The 25,196-nt window shown below is 38.8% G+C and overlaps 1 protein-coding gene across 6 annotated transcripts; it reads right to left on the bottom strand.

The window, feature by feature from the left end:
* Positions 1-561: 561 nt before the first annotated feature.
* On the bottom strand, positions 562-16,780 carry LOC133244308 (guanylate-binding protein 5-like). Of its 6 annotated transcripts, none has more exons than XM_061411308.1 (12): positions 16,562-16,780; positions 16,168-16,224; positions 10,100-10,303; positions 9,456-9,583; positions 8,199-8,308; positions 7,745-7,941; positions 6,724-6,966; positions 5,198-5,478; positions 3,697-3,909; positions 2,719-2,821; positions 2,236-2,411; positions 562-794 (listed from the first exon to the last, which is right to left on the bottom strand). In XM_061411308.1, exons 3-12 carry the CDS (start codon positions 10,293-10,295, stop codon positions 681-683), a joined length of 1,761 nt encoding a protein of 586 aa, XP_061267292.1. In that variant the 5' UTR covers positions 10,296-10,303; positions 16,168-16,224; positions 16,562-16,780; the 3' UTR covers positions 562-680. The 6 variants fall into 6 exon arrangements, 5 of the variants coding, with proteins under 5 accessions (XP_061267292.1, XP_061267293.1, XP_061267290.1 ...); XM_061411309.1 differs by lacking the exon at positions 16,168-16,224 and adding an exon at positions 11,268-11,372; XM_061411306.1 differs by lacking the exon at positions 16,168-16,224 and having other exon boundaries at positions 16,562-16,779.
* Positions 16,781-25,196: the final 8,416 nt, after the last annotated feature.

Below are 25,196 nucleotides of genomic sequence, written 5' to 3'. Positions count from 1 at the left end.
GTAGTTCTTTCCATCTTCTAGAGTACTTGTGTTTCATTATGATGTTATTTGCTTATAGCTTAGAATAATCTAAGCAGATCGTCTACCAACCATGACCAGGAATCATATAATTGCCCATAAACTGAGTGTCCTCCATCCAGTTGGGAACCATTCATTGTATACTGTCTGCACTAAGAAGCTAGGTTAGCTTTTGTTGTTTTTTATCATCGATGCTTCTCCCTGATGGCCTCCAGCATGAAACCATTTGGCAAAAGTGACGTCCACCTGAGTTCAGTCAAGACCCATGTGACTTGGGTTATTATAGAAACACTCCCCACTCCAGGTCACTTCCAATCCCCACTGAGAAAAACAGGGAAAATTAGAGGTTCAAGAGAAAGTTTCCCTGATAGAACCTGCCCAATACCACTGCCAAGAGGTGATGATAAATTGTCCCTTATAATAAAAGTCATAATCTTTTTAAGGAAGCAATCAATACTTAAACTATTGGTGCATTTACTAAGAAATTAGTAAAATGCAAGTTTTACCCATTGAGTATCATAACTTAATAATTCAATACAAAAGTTCAATATAAATATCATGAAGTTTATTTAAATGATGATTGTATCAAGTTTTATAGCTTCTTGTTCCTTTGTGTCTTCAGTGAAAATGAACAAGTAAATGAAATTCTAGTGTTTAGCTCTTTAGAGTAAGAGGCATGTATCATCTGGTGAGTCATTCCTTGGAAGATTCTGGAGTTCGTCATGAAGTTTTCTGTTCTCAGCTTGCAATTTCTCCTTGAGCTTTTTAACCTCTTCCTAAAGAGTGATACATAAAATGAAAGAGCTGAGCAAAAAGTGGTGTCCAGATCATTGTTTATGGAAAGTCCCAGTCACTGACTTTCCCTTACTTATTTTAAACAATCAGTAGTAAAAGATAGTCCCTAATTCCTCCTTTCCATTCATATCCATTTTACCTCTTACTCTTGGTTTCCTACTTGTGTAATTCTTCTTCCCGGTCTGTTTCTATAGCTGCAGAAACATCATCTCTCAATCCCTGAAATATTGGTATCCCAAGAATTATATCCTAAGGCCCCTTCTCCCTTTGTCCTGAAGCAATCTGAATCACATCTTGACTTCAGTTCTCATGTACACACAAAGGAACATCAGATCTAGTATTACAAGGAGAGGTTGAAATTAGTAAAATGCACATTTTATCCATTATGAATATCATAACTATAACTCAATACAAAAGTTCAACTGGGTGGTCTAGGTGATATCCTCAATCAGGTGATGACTCTGAGCCTTAGATAAGGGAATTTGTTCCATATCTCCACAGTCATGGGGTTAAAATAGAAGGAAAGAATGAGATCCAAACCCCTAGATTGAAAATACTGCCCTTCGGTGCGGGTCTGTAATCTCAAAATTGTCTTGAAACAGTTCTTGGAAAACAAGAACCTACAGGTAGATCAGCCATGATGGGGAGGATGCCCTTTGTCTCCTAAGGGTGCTCACAGAAGAATGTACGACTAGGTTTGTAGGTATGAAAGCATTGCAGATCCCACTCACTGGGAAGGCTGTTTTGATAATTTGCTAGGCTGTGTGATAGTGGCATTAATTATCTCTTTGGAACTTAATTTTTCTGATCAGAAAGATGGGGGCATAATGGCCCTGATTCACTGAATAGACTAGGTTAAAGAATGTATGTATGGTGCTTTGTACAGTGCTTGGTAGATAGGAACTACTGCCAACTGAGTGATAATAATAGCAGAGGACTGGATGAAACAAACTCTGCAAGTTAAAGGCCTTCAGAACCAGTAACAATTAAGGTAAAGACAGGGGTTTGGACATAGTAATATGAGATTAATTTAACAAGGTAATCTATGACCAAAGGAAAAGACTAGCTAGAAAAATGAACAAAATAACAAAAAGACTAATTACTGTGGGTTAGAAATGTCCTTGGATTTTGCTTAACAAATTATAGTGCTTATGCTGTGCCAAGCACCATTCTAAACTCAAATATTGACTCATTTAAGCTTCAAAATAGCCCTATAAAGTAAGTAATATTAATATAACTATCTCCAAACAATATATTTAGTAAGGTGGAGCTGGGTTTCTCACCCACACTATTTGATTCCAGAGTCTTTGCCCTAGGCTACAGTCTTATGCTGCCTCTTCCACGTTGTTGGTGCTTCGTGTTCTCATTGATACAGAGAGGGGAGTGTGATTAAAATCCAGAGATGAAATAATTGATGAGTACCTGGAGCTGACGTTCCATGGCCCTCTGTTGCAGTGCCTCCTGGTATACTCTGTTTGTCTCCATTAGTCTCACTTGTTCCTGATGGAATATCTTCCTGGACTCCATCATTTGCTGATGCTGCATTAGACTTTCCATCAGCCTTTGTGCTTCAGCCTTTATAAACTCTTCTGTTATACCTACCTCGGAGAGGAAGAAAATGACAAACCTGTCTAGGATTAAAGTACCCTTCCTTCTGCCCCCACTCCCTTATTTGTTATTGCCGCTACTTCATAGGTAAAATTTCCTTGGTCATTTTTTCTCCCTGCATGTAATCATATGATAGCTGAGGGTATATGCCCTATTCAGGTATAGACTGAGGAGCTAAGAATGGTACATCTTTACCATTCTAGCTCTAGTTTAATGATCCCAGGTTTAACCAGGTCAAATTAACTTAAAATGTGTAGAATTTCTGTGTTGCATTTTTTTTCCCCATTTTTTCCTCACCTTCGATCTCCTTTTCCATTGCTGTGAGAGCCAGGTCTGTCTGCAAAATGGTAACACTCATAGACTCCTTGGACTCTAAATATTTCTGAAGAGCTTCCTCAGCCTAAGAACCCGAAAAAATATAATCAGAAGTAAAAAATGATTCAGTTCAGTTCAGTGGCTCAGTCGTGTCCGACTCTTTGTGACCCCATGAATTGTAGCACGCCAGGCCTCAATGTCCATCACCAACTCCCGAGTTCACTCAAACTCACATCTATCAAGTCAGTGATGCCATCCAGCCATCTCATCCTCTGTCGTCCCCTTTTCCTCCTGCCCCCAATCCCTCCCAGCATCAGAGTCTTTTCCAGTGAGTCAGCTCTTCTCATCAGGTGGCCAAAGTATTGGAGTTTCAGCTTCAGCATCAGTCCTTCCAATGAACACCCAGGACTGATTTCCTTTAGGATGGACTGGTTGGATCTCCTTGCAGTCCAAGGGACTCTCAAGAGTCTTCTCCAACACCACAGTTCAAAAGCATCAATTCTTCGGCAATCAGCTTTCTTCACAGTCCAACTCTTAAATCCATACATGACCACTGGAAAAACCATAGCCTTGACTAGACGGGCTTTTGTTGGCAAAGTAATATCTCTGCTTTTGAATATGCTATCTAGGTTGGTCATAACTTTCCTTCCAAGGAGTAAGCATCTTTTAATTTCATGGCTGCAGTCACCATCTGCAGTGATTTTGTAGCCCCCCAAAATAAAATCTGACACTGTTTCCCCTGTTTCCCCATCTATTTCCCATGAAGTGATGGGACCAGATGCCATGATCTTAGTTTTCTGAATGTTGAGCTTTAAGCCAACTTTTTCACTCTCTTCTTTCACTTTCATCACAAAAGTCTAGTTCAATTCCACAATTATTATTCTTCCTGTCGTCATTGAGTTTTCAAATAAGTACCCCCCCAACAAGCCCCCCATAATTAATACATAAAACCAAGGATACCTGTATTCCTTTCCTGGGCTCCTGATTGTACTTTGCCTTCAGCTCGTCTCTCTGCTGAATGAAGAGACAATGGCCCCCAGGTTTTGAATAAACCCCTTGCTTCACATTTTCTTCTAGAGGATGAAAAATATCCTGAAGTAAAGCTGAGCAATGATTCTGTGATGCCTCCAAGTTTCGTTTATGAAAGTCATTCTGTTTGGCTGCTAGCTGCATCTTTAAGGGGACAAAGGCCCATGGAAAAGGTATTACCAACACTTCAGTATTTTTAGAAATGATTCACAAAGAGAATCTCTGTATTTTTTCTGGGAATTCAAAGACTACAAGCAATACTATATTCTTTCTACCAAACCTATTGTAAAAAAGTTCCGTGGATAATACACTGTAGAAAAGTGACTTTACTTTTGTATCTGAAGTCTCTGGACATCCCTTTCTTTTGCCTCTTCTACTTTAGATAGAATCTTCAGACTACAGATCTCTAGCCACAAGCCCTAATTTTAAATGCAACCTACTGTGTTACTATTGTTTCAATATTATATTGGGTCTGGGATTTCCAGTGAGGAGGTAGAATGGATAATTGGCCTGAATAATGAGCATATGCTATTAAACCTGAGGAGATAATCTTTTAGTAGAGCGTTTGGCAATTCTGTATGCTTGATTAATAAAAAAGGAAAGTTAATACTTTATGAATACAATTTTTTAAGGGATAAGATTGCTTTGAAAAACTCGTCCATGGGTGTAACATAATAAGATGAGTTATCTGTGTGTGAAACTTTCAGAATCTACAGGGTCTAGGGGCTTCCCTGGTGGCTCAGTAATAAAGAATCTCTGCAATGCAGGAGATGTGGGTTCGATCCCTACGTTGGGAAGAGATTCCCTGGAGAAGGAAATGGCAACCCACTCCAGTACTGTTGTCTGGGAAAACCCATGGACAGAGGAGCCAGGAGGGCTACAGTCCATGGGGTTGCAAAAAGTAGGATATGACTTAAGACTAAATAATGACAACAACAGTTGGGTCCAGGGTAGTTATATGCTTTTTGTTGTTACTTGTCTTCAGAATAATAGTGAAATCTTGGTCACACAAGTGATAGTCATTATCTCTCAGTCTAGTAAGAATTGTTTTTCTTAAGTCCACGTTTTGTATTGCATAGCAACATTTTGCCTTTTATTGCCCCTGCTGCTGCGGCTGCTGCTGCTAAGTCGCTTCAGTCGTGTCCGACTCTGTGTGACCCCATAGACGGCAGCCCACCAGGCTCCCCCGTCCCTGGGATTCTCCAGGCAAGAACACTGGAGTGGGTTGCCATTTCCTTCTCCAATGCATGAAAGTGAAAAGTGAAAGTGAAGTCGCTCAGTCGTGTCCGACCCTCAGCGACCCCATGGACTGCAGCCTTCCAGGCTCCTCCATCCATGGGATTTTCCAGGCAACAGTACTGGAGTGGGGTGCCATTGCCTTCTCCATTTATTGCCTCTAAGTCCCATGAGCTATAGCAAAAAAATTAATTACCTCTAATTTTTTCTGGTACCCTTGGTCCTCATCCTTGAAAGAGTTCTTCATGAAGACTTCAATGGCCTCTTTCTCACTGGCCTTGTGCAGGTCCAGCAGTTCCTGAAGGGTTTCTGTGGGCAGCTGCAGCTTCTGGCCCATCTGCTGGTCATAATGGGCAATGGCCTTTTGCACTGCAGCTGAGTTCTTAATCTGGGCCAAGGTCAGGACTTCACTTTCCATGCAGGGCATATCCCCACTGTTGATGGCATTGACATAGGTCTGCACTAGGTTCTCTAGATCTTCACAGGGGGAAGAGATGCTTGAATTATTTGCAGAGAAAAAGGACATGCTCTGAACTAATTCTGAAAATATTAATTTAGCATATTCAGCCTTCTGCACAGTGTTCAAATGGCCCAAGTAAGTTCCTTTGGGAAATTATGTGATCAAGAAGACAGATCTTTCATTCTCTGAGAAAAGAAAGTGTTCAAAGGAGAAAATTGAAGATTTGTGTGATGACCTACATTTCATCACTTTCTAATTGAGCAATGAGGAGATGGTTATACAAAGTTGTGTGTATTCATTTATTTAGAGTACTGTAGACCTTTTGCCTGTTTACTCTTCCCTTTCTTTCTCTCTTCCTCAGATTTCTATTCCCTTCAAAATTCCCTTTTGTCATCCACTTGAAAATGTAAAGCTGGTGAGTGTTACCCTCACCTGAAAAAGCACAAAGTAGGCAAATTAGACCAGGTCACCTTACTCTTTTTTGGAACTTTCCTGTTTATCCTCATCCTTTGCCTCCTTGTGTTTCCACTCATCTTCCCTTTAGATTGTAGCAATAATTTACAATACGGACTTCCCTAGCTCAGACTGTAAAGCATCTGCCTACAATGCAGGAGACCCGGGTTCGATCCCTGGGTTGGGAAGATGCCCTGGAGAAGGAAATGGCAACCCAGTCCAGTATCCTTGCCTGGTAAATTCCATGGACAGGGGAGCCTGGTGGGCTATAGTCCTTGGGGTCGCAAAGAGTTGGACACGACTGAGTGACTAACACACAGTAATTTACAAAGTTCCAAGACATAGAGTATTCAGGAACAATTGGATTGAGAAGTCTGCTTAGATTTCTTGAAGGGTTTTAGACAATCTGGGCATCTGTTTGTTTAATGTTTATGTTAAGTATGTTCCATTTCTACAATGTATGTCTTCCCATTTTCTGCCTATCTAAGGCTGTGGCACTTAACAAGTACTCACTGTATTGGTGGAATAAGTGCTGCCAACCCATGTGGGTTAGTCTAGTTCAACAGTGGATCGTTTATAGGCAGAACTTTTTTAACTTGACATTTTCTTCAGATTATTCTTCCTATTTTATCTTATTTTGCAAGCATTACTAAAAACATCTAGAAATATTTTTGGAAATATTTAATAAATATGATACCTATGATTTTCTTGGTAGTATCTAACTATGCATTTTTAGCATTGACAGTGGAAGGAACAGTGCTCTCAGTCTCTATTTTGAACTGAAGGAAAACCCTTGAAAAGGTACTCACGAGATCCACTGGCCTTGATGCCTCCTGAAAGAGTTTTAGTCTTGGAATTGCTAAATATGTAGGAACAGAATTCTGCCACTTGTTGTACAAACTTAGGATCCAGATCATCATTATGTAGTGTCTCAAGCTGGGCAAGCTTCTTCTGGTGAGTGGGCAAGTCAAAAATGAAGCATTTCTTTACTGGAAAGAATTTCTGTATACACAGACGGGGCAGATTAAAATTTTGAAGATGTTGGTTGGTGCCTTTGGAGGGAAAAATAGGATTTATTTAGTATCAAATTAACATTCATTTTAATCTATTTCCCACAAATAAATATGCCCTCTACCTGATGCTGGGCTTCCCTTGTGGCTTAGCTGGTAAAGAATCTGCCTGCAATGTGGGAGACCTGGGTTCAATCCCAGGTTACAAAGATCCCCTGAAGAAGCGAAAGGCTACCCACTCCAGTATTCTGGGCTGGAGAATCCCACTGACTGTACAGTCCAAGAGGTCACAAAAAGTCGAACACAACTGAATGACTTTCATTTTCACTCCCTGATGTTATTTACTTCACTACATTTTCACAAACCAAAGCAAAAGCTTAAAAGGTGATCAACCAGGGAAAGGAAAATGGAAAAGTAATTTGCTCCAAGAACAGGGAATAATATAATTTAATATGGACTTTATTAGTTTGTTTAAATTAATAGTATTAATTATTAACAATACAATTAATAGTATTATTAGTATTGTGTATTATTAATAGTATTATTAATAATTAATTAAAATAATTAATTTAATTACAGTGATTAAAATAATTATTAATAATTATTATTGATCAATTATAATAATTACTTAGTTATTAACTGTTATTAATAGTATTATTAATACTATGTATATAATACTATTAATACATAGTATTATTAATACTATGTGGTCATTTAGTCAGCTGAGTAAATATAAGAAACTATAAGTTTAACCAGCAACATACAAGAGATAACTTCTTGTGCTATTTTTCTCCCTCTTTCCAAAATTGGAGTCCCTTACCTTGCTTTGGCCTCAGTGAATTCTCCAGATATTCATCTGCTGTGATGAGTTGCCCATTTGCTTCCAGGCCAAGGTAGAAATCTCTCAGAGTCCACACTAAGTCTGGACAGATTCTCACAAAGTCAGCTGCATCATCTACCCTGTTAAGATTAGGTGAGGTATCTATTCTGAGCAGATGTGACAGTTCTGTCACATAGCTGAGATGCAATTAAGGAAAACTTTTGGAAATAGGACTGCATCTGAGCCATATTTAATTCCATGCCTTTATATGCTTTTATATTCTCTTTGGGTTGTAACCAAGTCCCCATTTCATTCAGTAAACATAAGGACTTTGTCTTGTTCTTTTAATGTTCACAGTGTTTTCACCTTTGTGTTTGATACACAAGGACTCATGAGCTGGTGAATGGAGGAATTCTTTCTGGCTTTGGTACCATCCTGGGCCACAAAAGGATACTGCAAGAGGTCGATAGCTCCCTGGTCAATTTTGTTCATGGTGTTGTATACAAAAGTACTACACAATAGTAGTGCCAGTACAGATATATGGGTGTCATTTGTCTTGTCACCCTAGAAGTCAGAATAAATTTCAGTCATGGCTCATGGCACTCCCATATGAGCAGTTGCTAAAAATAGACCCTTGATCTACAAATGTTAAACCGGACAAACTAAAATGGTTGTGAGAAACATGGGAAATTTAGTTCTGTCATTAGCATTGATAATTTTATATAAAACCATATTTTGTTAACTTATCAGTCCCTCTTGTAACTGGTTAGGTATTTGCAAAATCGATAGTCAAAGTTACTGAAGGTCACCAGAGTAGTTAAAATCAAGATTTTCAACTGTGTAAAACAAAGTTGGTCTGTATGCATAATACATGCATCTATTTTATTGAGTAACTATTATACACAGGGAAGTTCATATTACTGATCTTATCTGATACTCAAAAACAATGCTGTGAGAATAAGGTGCTAACCACTGTCTCTATGTTACAGGTAAGTAAACTAAAGCAAAAATGGGTGGATCATTTTGAATTGTGGTAAATCAAAAGCAAAATGAAGACATGAAAAACAAGAGAAGTACAAGGGAAAGATCCCGTTTTGTGCTCAAGCCAGCTCATACCAGCTTACAACAGCCGGTTGTGTACACCTTTTCTGAGCCTTGAGTTTAGTGACTTCACTTTGGTAGCTTGGAGTCAGCTGTGATGGGAGCACTTAGAAAACTGGAAAGTACTAAAACTCAAGGCTTTTTTTCTTGCCAGATAGAAGTGGGAAAATAACATGCATCTCCTGTGCAAATGATAAAATGGATGAGACCAAAGGGGAAATAGGAGATTTGAGGAGACTTATTCTTGCCTGTCAAAGTTTTAAGAGCTGCAAGTACTAGGATCCTGATTTGGACTCAAGTTCTGCTGCTCTGAAGCCCACTGCTAAGCTCTGGCCTCTGCAGGGTCACTCATGACGGTGACTTTTTTTTGCACCATCTCTCTCTTCAGTTCGGTTAACTGCCTAGCTCCACATTAGCACAGTCTCCCAATTGTGATTCTGGCTTTCACACCTATTTTTCTCACTTCAGGTTTCTAAAATTTGACTATTAAAAACAAAAAGGGGAAAAAACGTATACCCTGGTCAAGTAGAAGTAAAAAAAAAAAAGTCTCCCCATGTAAAGAGTGTTCAGGAATGAGGAGGTTGATTAAAAAGAAATTCTTGTTCCTTACCTTCTCTACATCTCCGAGTCCCTCAGTGTCAAGAAGAACCAGGGTGTGGTTTGGTTTCTTGGGGTGAGGCACACACCACATCCAGATGCCCTTCGTGTGAGACTGCACTGTAGATCCAACTGAGAATCCTACAGGGGGAATTGAGACGCTGTAATAGAGGAGTGGATCTGGAAACTGGAGACTGTCTTAATCAGTGAGCTACCATTTAAGGAAAGCAAGGCGAGGATATGGCAGAAAATATAACTCTGTATTGTGATCTGAATTACAATAGAGGAATGCGATAATAAGAATGCCAAGTACCATAGGGCTGGAAATTTGACATTTCTTTTTTTGCAAGAATATTATACTATCAAAATTTAGTCACTTATAAATACACATGTAGAAGTTATTTCATTGATGTCTTCTTATAATTGGAAAGTACTGTAATTTTTTTAATTAGATACTGAGGGAAAAAATGAGGTGATATGTCAGAAGCAGAACTCTACCTTTCATCTCCCAGAAGATCATTAGCTAAATTTGAGCCAAGCATTAGCTTTCAATATTCCTCCCAAGTCTCTAACTTCCTCTCCTCACATCACTGTGCTGCACGCAGGGAGTGTGGGTGGACAGAAGGGACTTGGCTGGGCTCTGCTGGTGTCACTCACCCTTGTTCTTCCCAGCCAGCTTGTTCATCAGGTAGGATTTGCCTGTGCGGTAGAGGCCCGTGATAGCCACCACCGCAACAGGCTGCCTGATGGCAGACAGGATCTTCAGAGCTTCTGGATTAACCAGCAGTGGCCCATTAGTGTTCTCAATGAGGCACAAGGGTTCTGGCATGTGAATCAATGGGGCTATGTCCATGGTGTCACCTGATGTTCAAGGAAAGACATGGGATAGACTGAAGTTTCTATTCTTAAAGCAGAGAAAAGTCATTTTACTTCCTCAACCTGTAGACATACTTCTCCCCAGATGGTCTAAGTTTCTGAATAAGTGAATAATAATAAATAAAAAGATAGATAAAAGGGTCATAGTAAATAAGTCCAAGCCCTTCAAATAAGAGAAGTCCTAGACCCAATAACACAAGAGAAGACTCTACACATGGACATCACCAGATGGTCAATACTGAAATCAGATTCATTATATTCTTTGAAGCCAAAGATGGAGAAACTCTATACAGTCAGAAAAAAAAAAAAAAAAGAAGAAGACTAGGAGCTGACTGTGGCTCAGATCATGAATTCCTTACTGCAAAATTCAGACTTAAATTGAAGAAAGTTGGGAAACCACTAGACAATTCAGGTATGACCTAAATCAAATCCCTTCCGATTATAGGGTGGAAGTGACAAATAGATTCAAGGGATTAGATCTGATAGAGTGCTGGAAGAACTATGGATGGAGTTTCATGACATTGTACAGGAGGCAGTGATCAAGACCATCCCCAAGAAAAAGAAATACAAAAGGGCAAAATGGTTGTCTGAGGAGAGCTTACAGATAGCTGAAAAAAGAAGAGAAGTGAAAGGCAAAGGAGAAAAGGAAAGGTATACCCATTTGAATGCAGAGTTCCAAAGAATAGCACAGAGAGATAAGAAAGCCTTCCTCAGTGATCAGTGCAAAGAAATAGAGGAAAACAATAGAATGGGAAAGACTAGAGATTTCTTCAAGAAAATTAGAGATACCAAGGGAAAGTTTCATGCAAAGATGGGCACAATAAAGGACCGAAATGATATGGACCTAACAGAAGCAGAAGATATTAAGAAGAGATGGCAAGAATACACAGAAGAACAATACAAAAAAGATCTTCATGACCCAAATAATCACGATGGTGTGATCACTCACCTAGAGACAGACATCCTGGAATACGAAGTTAAGTGGGCCTCAGGAAGCATCAACATGAACAAAGCTAGTGGAGGTGATGGAATTCTAGCTGAGCTATTTCAAATCCTAAAAGATGATGATGTTAAGGTGCTGCACTCAATATGCCAGTAAATTTGGAAAACTCAGCAGTGGCCACAGAACTGGAAAAGGGCAGTTTTCATTCCAATCCCAAAAAAGGCAATGCCAAAGAACGTCAAACTACCACACATTTGCACTCATCTCACATGCTAGCAAAATAATGCTCAAAATTCTCCAAGCCAGGCTTCAACAGTACGTAAGCCATGAACTCCTAGATGTTCAAGCTCTTTTTAGAAAAGAAAGAGGAACCAGAGATCAAATGGCCAACATCCTCTGGATCACCGAAAAAGAAAGAGGTCCAGAAAAACATCTCAGTTCAGTTCAGTTCAGTCGCTCAGTCATGTCCAACTCTTTGCGACCCCATGAATCGCAGCACGCCAGGCCTCCCTTGTCCATCACCAACTCCCGGAGTTCACTCAGACTCACGTCCATCAAGTCAGTGATGTCATGCAGCCATCTCATCCTCTGTCATCCCCTTCTCCTCCTGCCCCCAATCCCTCCCAGCATCAGAGTCTTTTCCAATGAGTCAGCTCTTTGCATGAGGTGGCCAAAGTATTGGAGTTTCAGCTTCAGCATCATTGCCTTCAAAGAAATCCCAGGGCTGATGTCCTTCAGAATGGACTGGTTGGATCTCCTTGCAGTCCAAGGGACTCTCAAGAGTCTTCTCCAACACCACAGTTCAAAAGCATCAATTCTTCAGCACTCAGCCTTCTTCTACTTCTGCTTTATTGACTATGCCAAATCCTTTGACTGCGTGGATCACAACAAACTGTGGAAAATTCTTAAAGAGATGGGAATACCAGACCACCTGACTTGCCTCCTGAGAAACCTGTATGCAGGTCAAGAAGCAGCAGTTAAAACTGGACATGGAATAACAGACTAGTTTCAAATGGGGAAAGGAGTACGTCAAGGTTATATATTGTTACCCTGCTTATTTAACATCTATGCAGAGTACATCATGTGAAATGCCTGGCTGGCTGAAGCACAAGCTGGAATCAAGATTGCTGGAAGACATATCAATAACCCCAGATATGCAGATGACACCACCCTTATGGCAGAAAACAAAGAACTAAAGAGCTTCTTGATGGAAGTGAAAGAGGACAGTGAAAAAGTTGGCTTACAACTCAACATACGGAAAACTAAGATCATGGCATCTGGTCCCATCACTTTCTGGCAAATAGATGGGGAAACAATGAGAGGCTTTATTTGGGGGGCTTCAAAATCACTGCAGATGGTGACTGCAGCTATGAAATTAAAAGATGCTTGCTCCTGGAAGAAAGAAAAGCTATGACAAACCTAGACAGCATATTAAAAAGCAGAGACATTATTTTGCTGAAAAATATTTGTCTAGTCAAAGCTATGGTTTTTCCAGTAGTTATGTATGGATGTGAGAATTGAACTATGAAGAAAGCTGAGCACTGAAGAATTAATGCTTTTGAACTGGGGTGTTGGAGAAGACTCTTGAGAGTCCCTTGGACTGCAAGGAGATCAAACCAGTCAATGCTAAAGGAAATGAGTCCTGAATATTCATTGGAAGGACTGATGCTAAAGCTGTAACTCCAATACTTTGGACACCTGATGAGAAGACTGACTCACTGGAAAAGACCCTGATGCTGGGAATGATTGAAGGCAGGATGTGAAGGGGATGACAGAGGATGAGATGGTTGGACATCATCACCAACTTAATGGGTGTGAGTTTGAGCAAGCTCCTGGAGTTGGTAATGGACAGGGAAGCCTGCTGTTTTGTAGTCCATGGGGTTGCAAAGAGTTGTACGTGATTGAGCTACTGAACTGAAATGAGGCCCTTCAGAGTTCTACTAGATGCTGCCCGACTGGTTCTTAAGTATTTGGTGAATGTATAGAAAAGCATTTTCTGAGTCTAAACTACTGCTAGTTTGAGTCTCATTTTTCTCCATTGGCTTTTGTCTTGCTTATGTTTCTTAGTTTGTATCTCCCTGGGTCCCCAGATTGAATCTTTATGACCACTATTTGTTCTATTACACTTTTTTCCTTGACCCAATATTAACCTACTTTTCTCTAATTTAGGACTATGTCCAGCCAAAGTGCATTAAAGTAAATCCTGCCAGGTCCTTAAGTACCATTGTCTAGCAAATAGTAATTGTTTACTTTTTAAAGCTTCACTTTTAAAGAATTTTTATATAACTATTAATATGTATTATTCAATCAAAACTTCAATGAGTGACCATTTTATGAATGAGAAAGTGAGGGAAAATATTTTAACACTTAATCATTATAAGATTCAGATTATGGAATAAAATGTATAAAAACCTAAATATGTGTGAGATTCCTTGAATTCTATTATTCATAATTTTGATGCTGCTTGCTAAAATAAAGCCTTTTTTCCTATTCACTCAGGGCACTTTCTATAATTTGAAAAGTTATATTTGAATGTGTATATATATATATATATGATTCAATTTTAGCAATTGAGAACTCTTGTAGCAGTGTTTTCTTTTTTGTTTAGTATGTCTGGACTTAATAGCTCTGCAGAATGGCCCATTGAAAATCATCAATTGGTATCCCTGACACCCCAACTGGTTCCCCAAACTGCCTTCACTGTAACAACTATTTTCTAATTTCTTAATGTTAATTCTTGTAACCTAAAGAATCCCCAATAAAACAGTTTTAAAGCTATCTGAAATGTAAACAAATGCTTGCTTTTCTGCCTTGCCATATTATAAAGAATGATTATCTTCCATTTTAGAAGTGATTATTTACAACAGAAGCTAAAATCTCACCATCTGCTTGCCTTTTTTTAAAGGGATATCCTACAATAAAAACGTCTGGATTCCCTTGTTAGCTAATGTAAAATTTCCTTTTTTGAAAAGTGTGAAGAGAGATTATCCAGGTGACAAATAAATAGAAACTGCTTGGGAGCAGATAAGAGATCCATTGCAAATGACATAGCCCCAGGACATGGGAGCCAGAAATGCCCAGTCCAAGCCAGATCCAAAAAGAGAGGATTCCACACAATTTTACATTACCAAAGGCCAGATCTCTTTTTACTTTAACCCATTTCCAAAGCAATATTGGCATCTTATGTTTGTTGAGTCCTATTGTCTGATTTGTTTATAGCAGGAATCACAATCATTTTTAAATTAGAAAGATATGGAGACCTGACTTACAACAATTATCTAGAAAAACAGAAGATAAACAATCAAAATTTATTTGTAGATTTTGAGAGCTTATCAGATCTCTTGCTATGGGATAATGTCACTAATGAGAAAGGAAATGAGAAAGGAAATGAATTTGTCTGAATTTTCAGGCCACTTAATAAATAACATCAGGGCCGTGTATTTATACTAGTGGAAGTATTTTATATGCTAAAATGTTATCTGGGTAGCATCTTTAATGTTAATCGAATAACCCAGCCTCCAAAACATCTTTGCAGATTCATTGTGTTTGAGCCTCATGTGTAACTGTCGCTCTGCTATCATAACTCAGTTTATGATGTGTGCTTTTGTTATTGTTGTTTGCCTTTACTTTGCTCTGTGTTGTTTTTGGTTTGAATTTGTAGAGGAAAAGCTCTTATAAAGGAGAAAAATGGAAATCAAACAAGAAGGAGATGTGCAAAGTATGTGCCATGATAATGAAGGAGGAAACAGACAGAACAGGCTCTATCTTGAAAGCAAGACTCCATCTTGGGCCAGACTGTGGACTTTGAGCTATATGCCCAGTATCTATGGAAACAACAAACCAACTGGAAAACCTGGCCCCCAGAAAGAAGAGCCCCAGGGCTTGTACCTAGACTCTCCGCTGCCTTAAAGAATACCCTAATTATCTGTGTAACCTAATAGAATCATACATTCTATTATGCTTATTAGGGTCTGACCACAGGCCTATTGATAATTGTCCATTGTTAACTACCTAGGCTTAAGGCATATGAATCATGGGTTAACTTTGATTGTATCTTTCTTTTTCCTTTGTTCAGACTAGTTTCAGGGAATTGGGGAGGCGGGTTTGTGCACTTAGGGTATACAAGGTTTTCACAAAAACTGGTCAGGGTCCTTGGCTAAAAGGAGACTCTGCCTTGGGCCTGCCGGTGTAATAAACTGCACTCCACTATCTGCATTGCCCTTCTGAGTGAGTTTGTTTTCCGGAATGCGTGGCTACAACAATAATACATTCAAAGGAGGAGAGAGTTCCAAGGAGTGAACAAAATTGCCAGACGGTTCTAAGTGCTCAAGGAGGGCTACTGTTATATTAAGTGATTCTTAATAGTAAAATCAATAGAGTAGCAGAAACAATACAAAGCACAAAAGGCCTTAAGGAATGAGAAGGTGTCAAGAAATCAAAGCTAATTAATTTAGGATTCTTTCTGAACAAAGAAATCCATCTTCAAACAAAGTACAACACTAGGAGTAAAATGTATAGCCATTTTCATGAAGCCTTGCTTCATTGTACATTCTGGGATTCAACATTTTTCCTTTTTTCTCTTTTGTTCTTAATATAAGCAAGCCTTTACATTACATCTCATTCAATGTTGTTTCTCAAGAAAATAAATAAAATAAAAATAAGAAATATACATAGTTCTTGAAAACTTCAGGCTGCAATTTGAAGGATCTTAATCAGGTTTTATCAAAGACAAAGGTAATTTAAGTGGCAGTTACAATCCCCATGAGTCATAAGGTGGCAAAGAAAGAAAAACAGGATGAAGACATTTCACACTCTCTGTCCCCGAACATGCTCCTGTCTAATTCAACCGTAAACAAAAGGAACTGACAATGAATTCTGCTGCCTGGCTAACATCACCACAATTTACCTTTAACGGGGCTCTGACAGTCCACATCGAGCTCAGCTGCATCGTACCATGAACAGACTATTATTAAATGGAGGAAAATTGCTTTACAATGTTGTGTTGGTTTCTGCTATACAATAATGCTAATCAGTCATAATTTTATATATATTTATATATAGCCCCTCCCAGTGGAGCCTCCCTCCCCTCCCTTCATCCCACTCCTCTAGGTTGTCACAGAGCACCAGGCCGGGCTCCCCATGTTATACGGCAATTTCCCACTAGCTATCTATTTTACACATGATATTGTATATATGTTATGCTACTTTCTCAATTCGTCCCACCCTCTCTTTCTCCTACTGTTCCACAAAAAAGCATCCTGACCCTTGCAAACATTTTCCCACCCTTCCCCAGGTATTACCTTAACTGTAAATTCAGTAGCAGAAATCTTTTGGAGCTGTTAAGAAAGCTGCTTCATTGAAAACTTGAGTTCTTGCTCCTTCTCTTAGCTTATTTGTGTTGGTTTCTGGTATCTTTTTTCCTTACCAATCCTAGGGATTTCTTTTCTCTTCACCCCATTCTGCCAGAGGACAAAGGATTAGAATATGAAACGGAAACTCACCGTGAAAGGGGTTTTTGAAATGTCGCTGAAGGAAACTGAAACCAAAAGCCAAACTCAGTGACTAAATGATTCCTGACGTAGTTTCTTGGTTTGAATGTATTTGGACTGATTTCCCAGAAACTGCGTATTGTCCATGGAAGAGAACTTTGAAATCATTTGCATTTTTTCCTTCTCCAAACTGCCTTCAAGGCTGTGAGAAGCCACAGTAAGTCTACAATAACAGTGATTATAACCCCAAAGTAAGGAAGCAGCCATCCTAATGCAATTCAGGTCCTCTCTTGCTAAATATTTAGGAATTTTGATAGAATTTTCTTTCTGAGAAAACCTGAGTTTGACAGAATAAACTGCTATATAATTTCAGTGAAAAAAAAATCTTCCTAAATAGATAAACCCTGCTAAACAGTTTTAAAGAATTTTAAAAACAATCTGTCATTAAATGGTCAACAAATGGATTTTTGCAACTGCATCTTTCATCAGTCAGGCAAATATTCAAAGCAACCAGTTTGCTTCATGAATTTAAATGTCAAGTTCCTTGCTCAGGCTTAAGAAATTCTCAGCTATCATTTCTTTAAATAAATTGTTCCCTTCTTCTGCTCTTTTCCTTCTGGAAAACCCATTACCCTAATGCCTTTCCTAAAGGAGTCAGATACTTCTTACAGAATTTCCCCATTTTTTCATTCTCTTTCCACTTTGCGTCTATTATTTCTAGATTTCTATCTTCAAACTGACTAATTCTCTCTGCCGTGTGGTCTGCTCTATTTCTAATACTTTCTAATGCACTCTTTTTTCTGTTTATTGAGTCCTTCAGCGGCAGAATTTCTATTTGACTCTTTTTTAGTGTTTCAGTCTCTTTGGCAAAGTATTCCTTCTGTTCATTTATTTTATTCCCGAGTTCATTGAACTGCCTTTCTGAATTCCTGGAGCACTGTCATTTTCTTTGTGTGATACAGTATTACTGTTCTTCATGTAGTGAAGAGTCATTGGTTCTGTGCTGATGCATTTGAAGTGGTGAACATCTTTCTTCTTTACGTAAAGCCCGTGTGTGTGTCTCTGGTTCCACTTTTTTTTTTTTTTTAAAGAAAACTATTTATTTTCACAGATATTCATGCTTTTTCAGATTCTTTTCCCATGTAAGTTATTACAGAATATTGAGTAGAATTCCTTGTGCTATATATCCTTGTTGATTATCTACTGTATATATAGTAGGATGTATATGTTAATTGCAAACTCCTAATTTATCCCCCCTACTTGTCCCCTTTGGTAACCATAAATTTGTTTTTGAAGTCTGTGTGTCTGTTTTTGTTCTGTAAATAAGTTTATTTGTATCCTTTTTTTCAAATTCTACATATAAGTAATACCATAATATTTTTATTTGTGGGACTTACTTCACTTACTCTTGCCTGGAAAATCCCATGGACGGAGGAGCCTGGTAGGCTGCAGTCCATGGGGTCGTCGCTAAGTCGGACAAGACTGAGCGACTTCACTTTCACTTTTCACTTTCATGCACTGGAGAAGGAAATGGCAACCCACTCCAGTGTTCTTGCCTGGAGAATCCCAGGGACGGTGGAGCCTGATGGGTTGCCGTCTATGGGGTCACACAGAGTCGGACACGACTGAAGCGACTTGCTTGCTTACTTCATTTAGTGTGATAATCTCTAGGTTCATCATGTTGCTACAAATGGCATTATTTCATTCTTTCCTATGGCTGAGTAATATTCCATTTTATTTATGTACCACATCTCCTTTACCAGTTTCTCTGTCAGTGGACATTTAGGACATTTAGATTCTTTAGAAATAGGAGCCCACCTTTTGTTTTCCCATAGGTGGCACTATGGAAAACAGCACTTACTAAAGTTTTATTTATCTGAGCTGCCTCTGGTTATACTTGAGGGTTAGCACTTTCCACCCTCCACTGCCTCTGGCAGAGTTGTCCCTCGGTGTCTACTTGTCCAGACTTGTGCCTCTGGGGTTGCTGGGGCCTTGCTGCTGGCTGGTATCCCTGATATCACCATCTGGGGCACCAAAGTGGCAGATCCTTCTCTAGAGACCCTAACATACATCCCTTAAAGGGAAAATCAACTAAGAGTGACTCTATTTTATTCCTACGATATCACATTTGGTTGGTTTTCCACGGCAAGCTGAGACCATACTGAGGTCATTGTCTGATCTCTTGTAGCATGAATTTTTAGTCACAGTGATGAACACTCTGAGGTGGAATTGGAAATATCAGCTCCTATAAACTCCACTCCCAAATGCAAGCTATATAAAAGTCATATGTGAGTATAGTAGATTCTATTAAAGATGTACTGTAGGAGGCATCTCTTTTCCCAAGACTTCTTTGCTCATCACAACTTTGATGGTTATACAAGCCTTACACTCCACCAAAACTCATCTCATTCTTGATGACTCCACACTCCGTTCTTACTCTGTCTGCTTTCCTCTACTCACTACTTTGAGTTTTAGAGCAAACATTTCTGCTAAGACTTACATCCTTCTATTTACCACCTCTGCTCTAACAGACGTGTGAATAGATTTTTATAAACATACACATTTCCCCTCCTATCAAGAATTTTGGGGTGAAGTGTTCAAATACAAAATGTGTGTTTCATCTTTTTTATCATATGTTATCCCAGTAACATATGTTACACTGCTAGAAAGTAGAGGGCTGAATTTAAAATTTGAGGCATTATAAATTGTGCACAGACACCCTTGCTCTGAAAACCATGTGGAAAAATGTCTTACAGGAGTGTAGAGGCATGCAGCTTAAAATGAATTACATTTTGAGGGCTCCTGAGTCTTTGGTGATGTTTCCAGACAAGCAGCAGCTGCTTGTGAAATTTTTCTAGCCAGTGAAAAACCGGTGGGCACAGTGGAAGAAAGAGGTATTTAGAAACCATCTTCAAAGGCAACCTCAGGGACAGTGGCTTCATTGCCCTTTGAACAATTTTAATGCAATCTGGTATAAGTTAAAATATTTAAAAAATCACATTCTTGTTTTGCTAGAACAGAAAACCCACTGATTTCCTAGAATTGAGCCTTTTATACAAGTAGCTGCTTGTTAATTTCAGTTTCAATCTAAATTCTGTTCCAGCAAATGCTGTTTCATAGCCTTGAATTGATAGGGATTATTTTCCTGTCTGGAAAGCATTTACACTAGGTAAATAAAAGCATAATATCTGGAAATGCCTATAATTTATGGTGATAAGAAGAGAGTTCCAGCACTTCCCTTTTTATTGTTGCTTCTCAGGACCAAGTGTGAGGCATTTAGATATTTTAATTCTCTCCAAAAACAGGCTGGTTAACATAGTGAGCTGCAGGTGGGACTATTGCCGGGACTGATGTCATGACTTATTACTTTTTATTGTTTTCAATTCATTCTCCACTCAGTAGGCAGTGAATTTAAAAAAAAAATACACAACATCTCAAGGAATCATGTCATTTTTATGTCCAAAAGTTTTAAAAAGTTGAAAGCTTCCTGTTTCAGTGGGTGTAACATCCAGTCTTTTCTGTGGCCTGCAAGAATCTATAGAATATGGCTCCTGCCCGCCCATCTCTAAACCCAAACTATCTCTACCACATGGACCTGCATTCAGGACCAAACGTACCATACTGCTGCTCAATGAAGAGTTTTAAACAAAGTTTCCATACGCTTGGAAATCCATTCTTTCATTCCTTTCCTGACTCAATTTTCCCTTAGTAAAAATTCATCTTACATGGAAGCAATCTAAATAGCCATCCTTAGAGGAATGCATAAAGAAGTGGCATATATATCTATGCCACATATATATGAACTTTCATATATATATGAACTTCCCTGGTGGCTCAGTGGTAAAAAAAATCCATATGCCTATGCAGGAGATGCAGAAACATGAGTCCTATCCCTGAATCAGGAAGATCCCTTGGTAAAGAAAATGACAAGCCACTCCAGTACAGTTGCCAGGAAAATCCCATGGACAGAGGAGCCTGGAGGGCTACAGTTCGTGAGAGTCAGACATGACTGAGCACACACACACACACACACACACACAATGGAATATTACTCAGCTATAAAAAGAATGAAATAATGGAATTTGCAGCAACATGGATGGACCTAGAGATTATCATTCTAAGTGAAGTAAGTCAGAAAAAGGACAAATACGATGTGATATTACTTGTATGAGGAATCTAAAAAATGATACAATTTATTTACAAAAAAGAAAGAGACTCATAGACATAGAAAGCAAACTATGGTTACTGAAGGGGAAAGGCAGAGGAGGAGAAATAAATTAGGAGTTTGGGATTAGCAGATGTAAACTAATGTATATGAAACAGATAAACAATAATATCCTACTGTATAACACAGAGTACTATATTCAATATTTTGTAATAAACTATAATGGAAAGGAACCTGAAAAAGATTATATGTATTCTAAATCTAAGTAAGAATATATATATATATATAAACTGAATTTCTCAGGGAAACATTTCCGACCAACTCATGTACTTTGGGTTATCCCTTTACCCTCATGCATCCTAGTCCTTTTCAGTGCTTATCAGAAATTGAAATATTACACTTGTTGGGATGCCAATTTGTTGATGTCTTACTTATGAACAAAAAAACTGTATGTACATGGGGACCATAGCTCTTTTACTGACCATAGTATTCCTGCTGCCTTCCCCAGTGCTTTCCACAGTATCCAGAACATGGTCAGCAGTCAAGACCTGTTTACTGAATAACTAAATGCAATCATGTTTAAAAGAACATGCACTTTGTCAGGTCTACATTTGAGTTTGGTTTACAGCATTTGAGTGTTTGACCTGGTAGAACAAAATGTGGGAAATCCATCCCATTCTGTTCAAACATGATTTCATGAATGTGAGCCCTTCTACTACTGTATTTGTTACTGTCATTGTCTTCATCATCACCATTATCATCTCATGTTAGATTTAGCTTCATGGTTCTATGACCCAAAAGAAACACTTGTCTCTGTGAAATAAGTATATCGTACAAGAGGCAGTAACCTTAGAAGTTAGATTTGTCTTATCATCATTTTAATGATGATGTTGGATTTTATTCTGATACCAGGTTTTTTTTAATATTTACTTTCTTACATATTTATTTATAAGACTGTGCCAGGTCTTTATTGCAGCTCTTGGGATCTTTGATCTTCATTTTGGCATGGGGGATCTGTAGTTGAAGAGTTGCTACTTGCAAACTTTTTAGTTGTAGCATGTGGGATTATGTTCCATGATCAGAGATAGAACCTAGGCCCACCCCCTGCATTGGGAGTGTGGAATCTTAGCCACTGGGCCATCAGAGAAGTCCTGCAGTTCTTTATTTAATATTATTCTGAGTAGAAATAAAAAGAATTACAAGAGACTTTTGATACTGACAATATTTTCTTTTTAAAATTAATGTTTATTCTATATTGGGCTTCCCTGGTGGCTCAGACAGTAAAGAATCCACCTGCAATGTAGGAGACCTGGGTTCAATCCCTGGGTCAGGAAGATCCCCTGGGGAATGGAATGGCAACCCAGTCCAGTATTCTTGCCTGAGAAATCCCATGGACAGAGAAGCCTGGCAGGCTACAGTCCATGGTGTTGCAAAGAGTCAGACATGACTGAGTGAATAACACTTTCTTTTTTCTTTATTTTGGAGTATAGTTGATTGACAATATTGTATTAATTTCAGGTATACAGTAAAGAAATTCATTTATACATATATGCATATCTATTCTTCTTCAGATTCTTTTCCCAAATAGGTCACTACAAAATGTTGAGTAAAATCCCCTATATTATACAATAGGTCCTTGTTGATCATCTATTTTATATGTAGTATTGTGTATATGTTAAGTCCCAAACTCCTAATTTGTCCCTCCTCCACCTTTCCCTTTGGTAACTATAAGTTTGTTTTCTAAAAGTGTGTTGAATAAAAGTGGTGAGAATGGACATCCTTGTCTTGTTTCTGATCTTAGAGGAAATGCCTTCAGCTTTTCACCAGGAATATAATATTAGCTGTGAGTTTGTCATATATAGCCTTTATTATGATAAGGTATTTTCTCTCTATGCCCAATTTCTGGAGAGCTTTTATCATAAATGGATGTTGAATTCCATCAAAAGATTTTTTGCCTGTATTGAGATGATTGTATGATTTTTATTCTTCAATTTGTTAATGTGATGTATCACACACATTGATTTGTGGATATTAAAAAGCCTTGTATCCCTGGAATAAATCCCACTTGATCATGGTATATGATTCTTTCAATGTATTGTTGAATTTGTTTTGCTAGTATTTTCTTGAGGATTTTTGCATCTTTGTTCATCAGTGATATTGCTTATAATTTGTGTGTGTGTGTGTGGTATTTTTAATACCTGCCGGGGACCAGCCCCGGCTGATCCAGGGAATTCGAAGCGGGGACGGCGTCGGCGAAGATCAGGAAACAATTGCTTAATTAAACGTTAATTAAGGATATAAAGAGTAATAGAATGAGGATAGCTCAGTAGGAAAATTCAGTGGAGAAAAGAGGCTGAAATAAGGATAGCTCAGTGAGGAAATTCAGTGGAGAAAAGAGGCTGAATAATTCAGCCAGAAGGTAAGAGAAAGAACGACATGGTGAGACCAAGTTTCGGTGAACAAGGCCCGCACTTTATTTTCCAAAGTAGTTTTTATACCTTAAGTTATGCGTAGAGGATAATGGGGGAAGGGGTAGAGTCATGCAGTAAGCCAGGCTTTCTTCCTGCAAACATATCATATGCAAAAGTTTAGGTGATTTGCATCATCTTCTGGCCCGGAGGCCTTTTTCTCTAAAGGTGATTATTCTCAAGTCAGGCGCCAGCCTCCAAAAAGCATTAGATAAAGTTGCATTCCTACAGAGCAAAGGTGTGGTGGGCTATAACAAGAAAAAGAATTAACTCAAGGGTCCCAGGTTACAAACATTAAAGCTACTACTTACACCAACTATATTAATCAATACACTGCCAGGGACACAGCAGGTAAGGGATATGGAAACTTAGCAGCAAACATTGGCCCAACAAGTGAAAATCCCTTCACCGATACAATTTCTAATCAATCTTTTAACTACTCAAAAGAATCTGTGTTTAGACAGTTTAGAACATCTCCTGCCTTTCACAGTTGGGAGGCTCTGAACAATCACATGTGGCCGGAAAAACGTATTCAGGCAGGCTAGAGGATTTCCAAAGGAGTTTGTAGGTTAAACACTGTCACACCCAGGAATTATTAACTGGAGCTGTAAGCTAACTCTTTTTTTCAGAGAGGTCGTGGGGGACAGCCCCCCGTAAAGTCAGAGGTGTAGGTGAAAGCACAAAGCAGAAAGTAGGCAGACTCTGGTTTTGGGGGTAGATTGCTCAAGAATTTCCAGGGAGACTCCTGAGGCTTGATCCCGCCTTTGCGTATGCCAAGCCTCCTTCCTCATGACCTTTGCCAGAGGCGGAGCTCGCTCCCCGCATCTCCCCCTTTTTATTTCTTAAAACAGCCAGAGGCAGCTCAGTCTCGAGCTTTTGAATGCTCTGCCGAAGAATCCTGACAATACAAGGAAGAATGATTATGAGAAGCAAAATTGGAACTAAAGATATTAGACAGAATGTTTTTTCCAGAAGTAAAGTTAGAGAAGGTGTGAAGTAAGTCATTAGCTGCTCCAGCGGTGGTAAAATCCAGTCGACAGTGTTCCAGGGCCTGTATTTGATTATGAAGTTTCCCTAAGCCAATGTCAGAGCTGTTCCAAATACCTGAAATATGATTTGTAATTTTTTTCATTTATAATCTGTCTCGTTTACCTTTAAAGATGTCACGCATATCCACCAGTAATCAGCGTGGCAAGACAGAGCCATTTTCACCTTTAAAGCCTGTAACTCAGTCCCAATATGCATTATTGCCTCTTTTAAGGCCTCTACTCTCATCTCCAATTTTCTATCTATAACTTTCTGTGTTGCTAGAGTTAAAGAAACATTTTTAGACATGGTATCAACATATTGGGCAGTATGCACTTGTTGAGTCAATGATATTGCTGCCACAGTAACAGAAGTAATTGCTGCTATTAAAGCTGATATTCCTAAAATAAGTAAGCCCACAGATCGTCGTGATCACATTAAATCTTGTAGTTGTTGTAACACAGCAAGACTATAGTTAACATATCAATAAGTGGTTACATCATAAGATAAGGTGGACGTTGTAACACTACAAAGGAGCAAACATTATATTGAGGGTTTAAACAAGATGAGAGCATGCATTGTTCACAAGTCACTACATTGGGTCCACCAGTGAAAGTCACATGTACATTAAGTTTTCCAGAATCATTGGTAAAGAGAAAAACATAAGGAGAGGGTAGACAAGCCAAAGCAGAATAAGTAGAATTATTTTCTGGTTGGAGTTCGCACTGCAGCAGCCCCGTCAGTCTTGCCGGGATCTCGATGTTTATCTTGCCTCCCCTTCCGGCGG

The sequence above is a fragment of the Bos javanicus genome, chromosome 3, assembly GCF_032452875.1.
Source record: "Bos javanicus breed banteng chromosome 3, ARS-OSU_banteng_1.0, whole genome shotgun sequence".
Taxonomy (NCBI): domain Eukaryota; kingdom Metazoa; phylum Chordata; class Mammalia; order Artiodactyla; family Bovidae; genus Bos; species Bos javanicus.
This window is presented reverse-complemented; position numbering and strand designations above follow the sequence as displayed.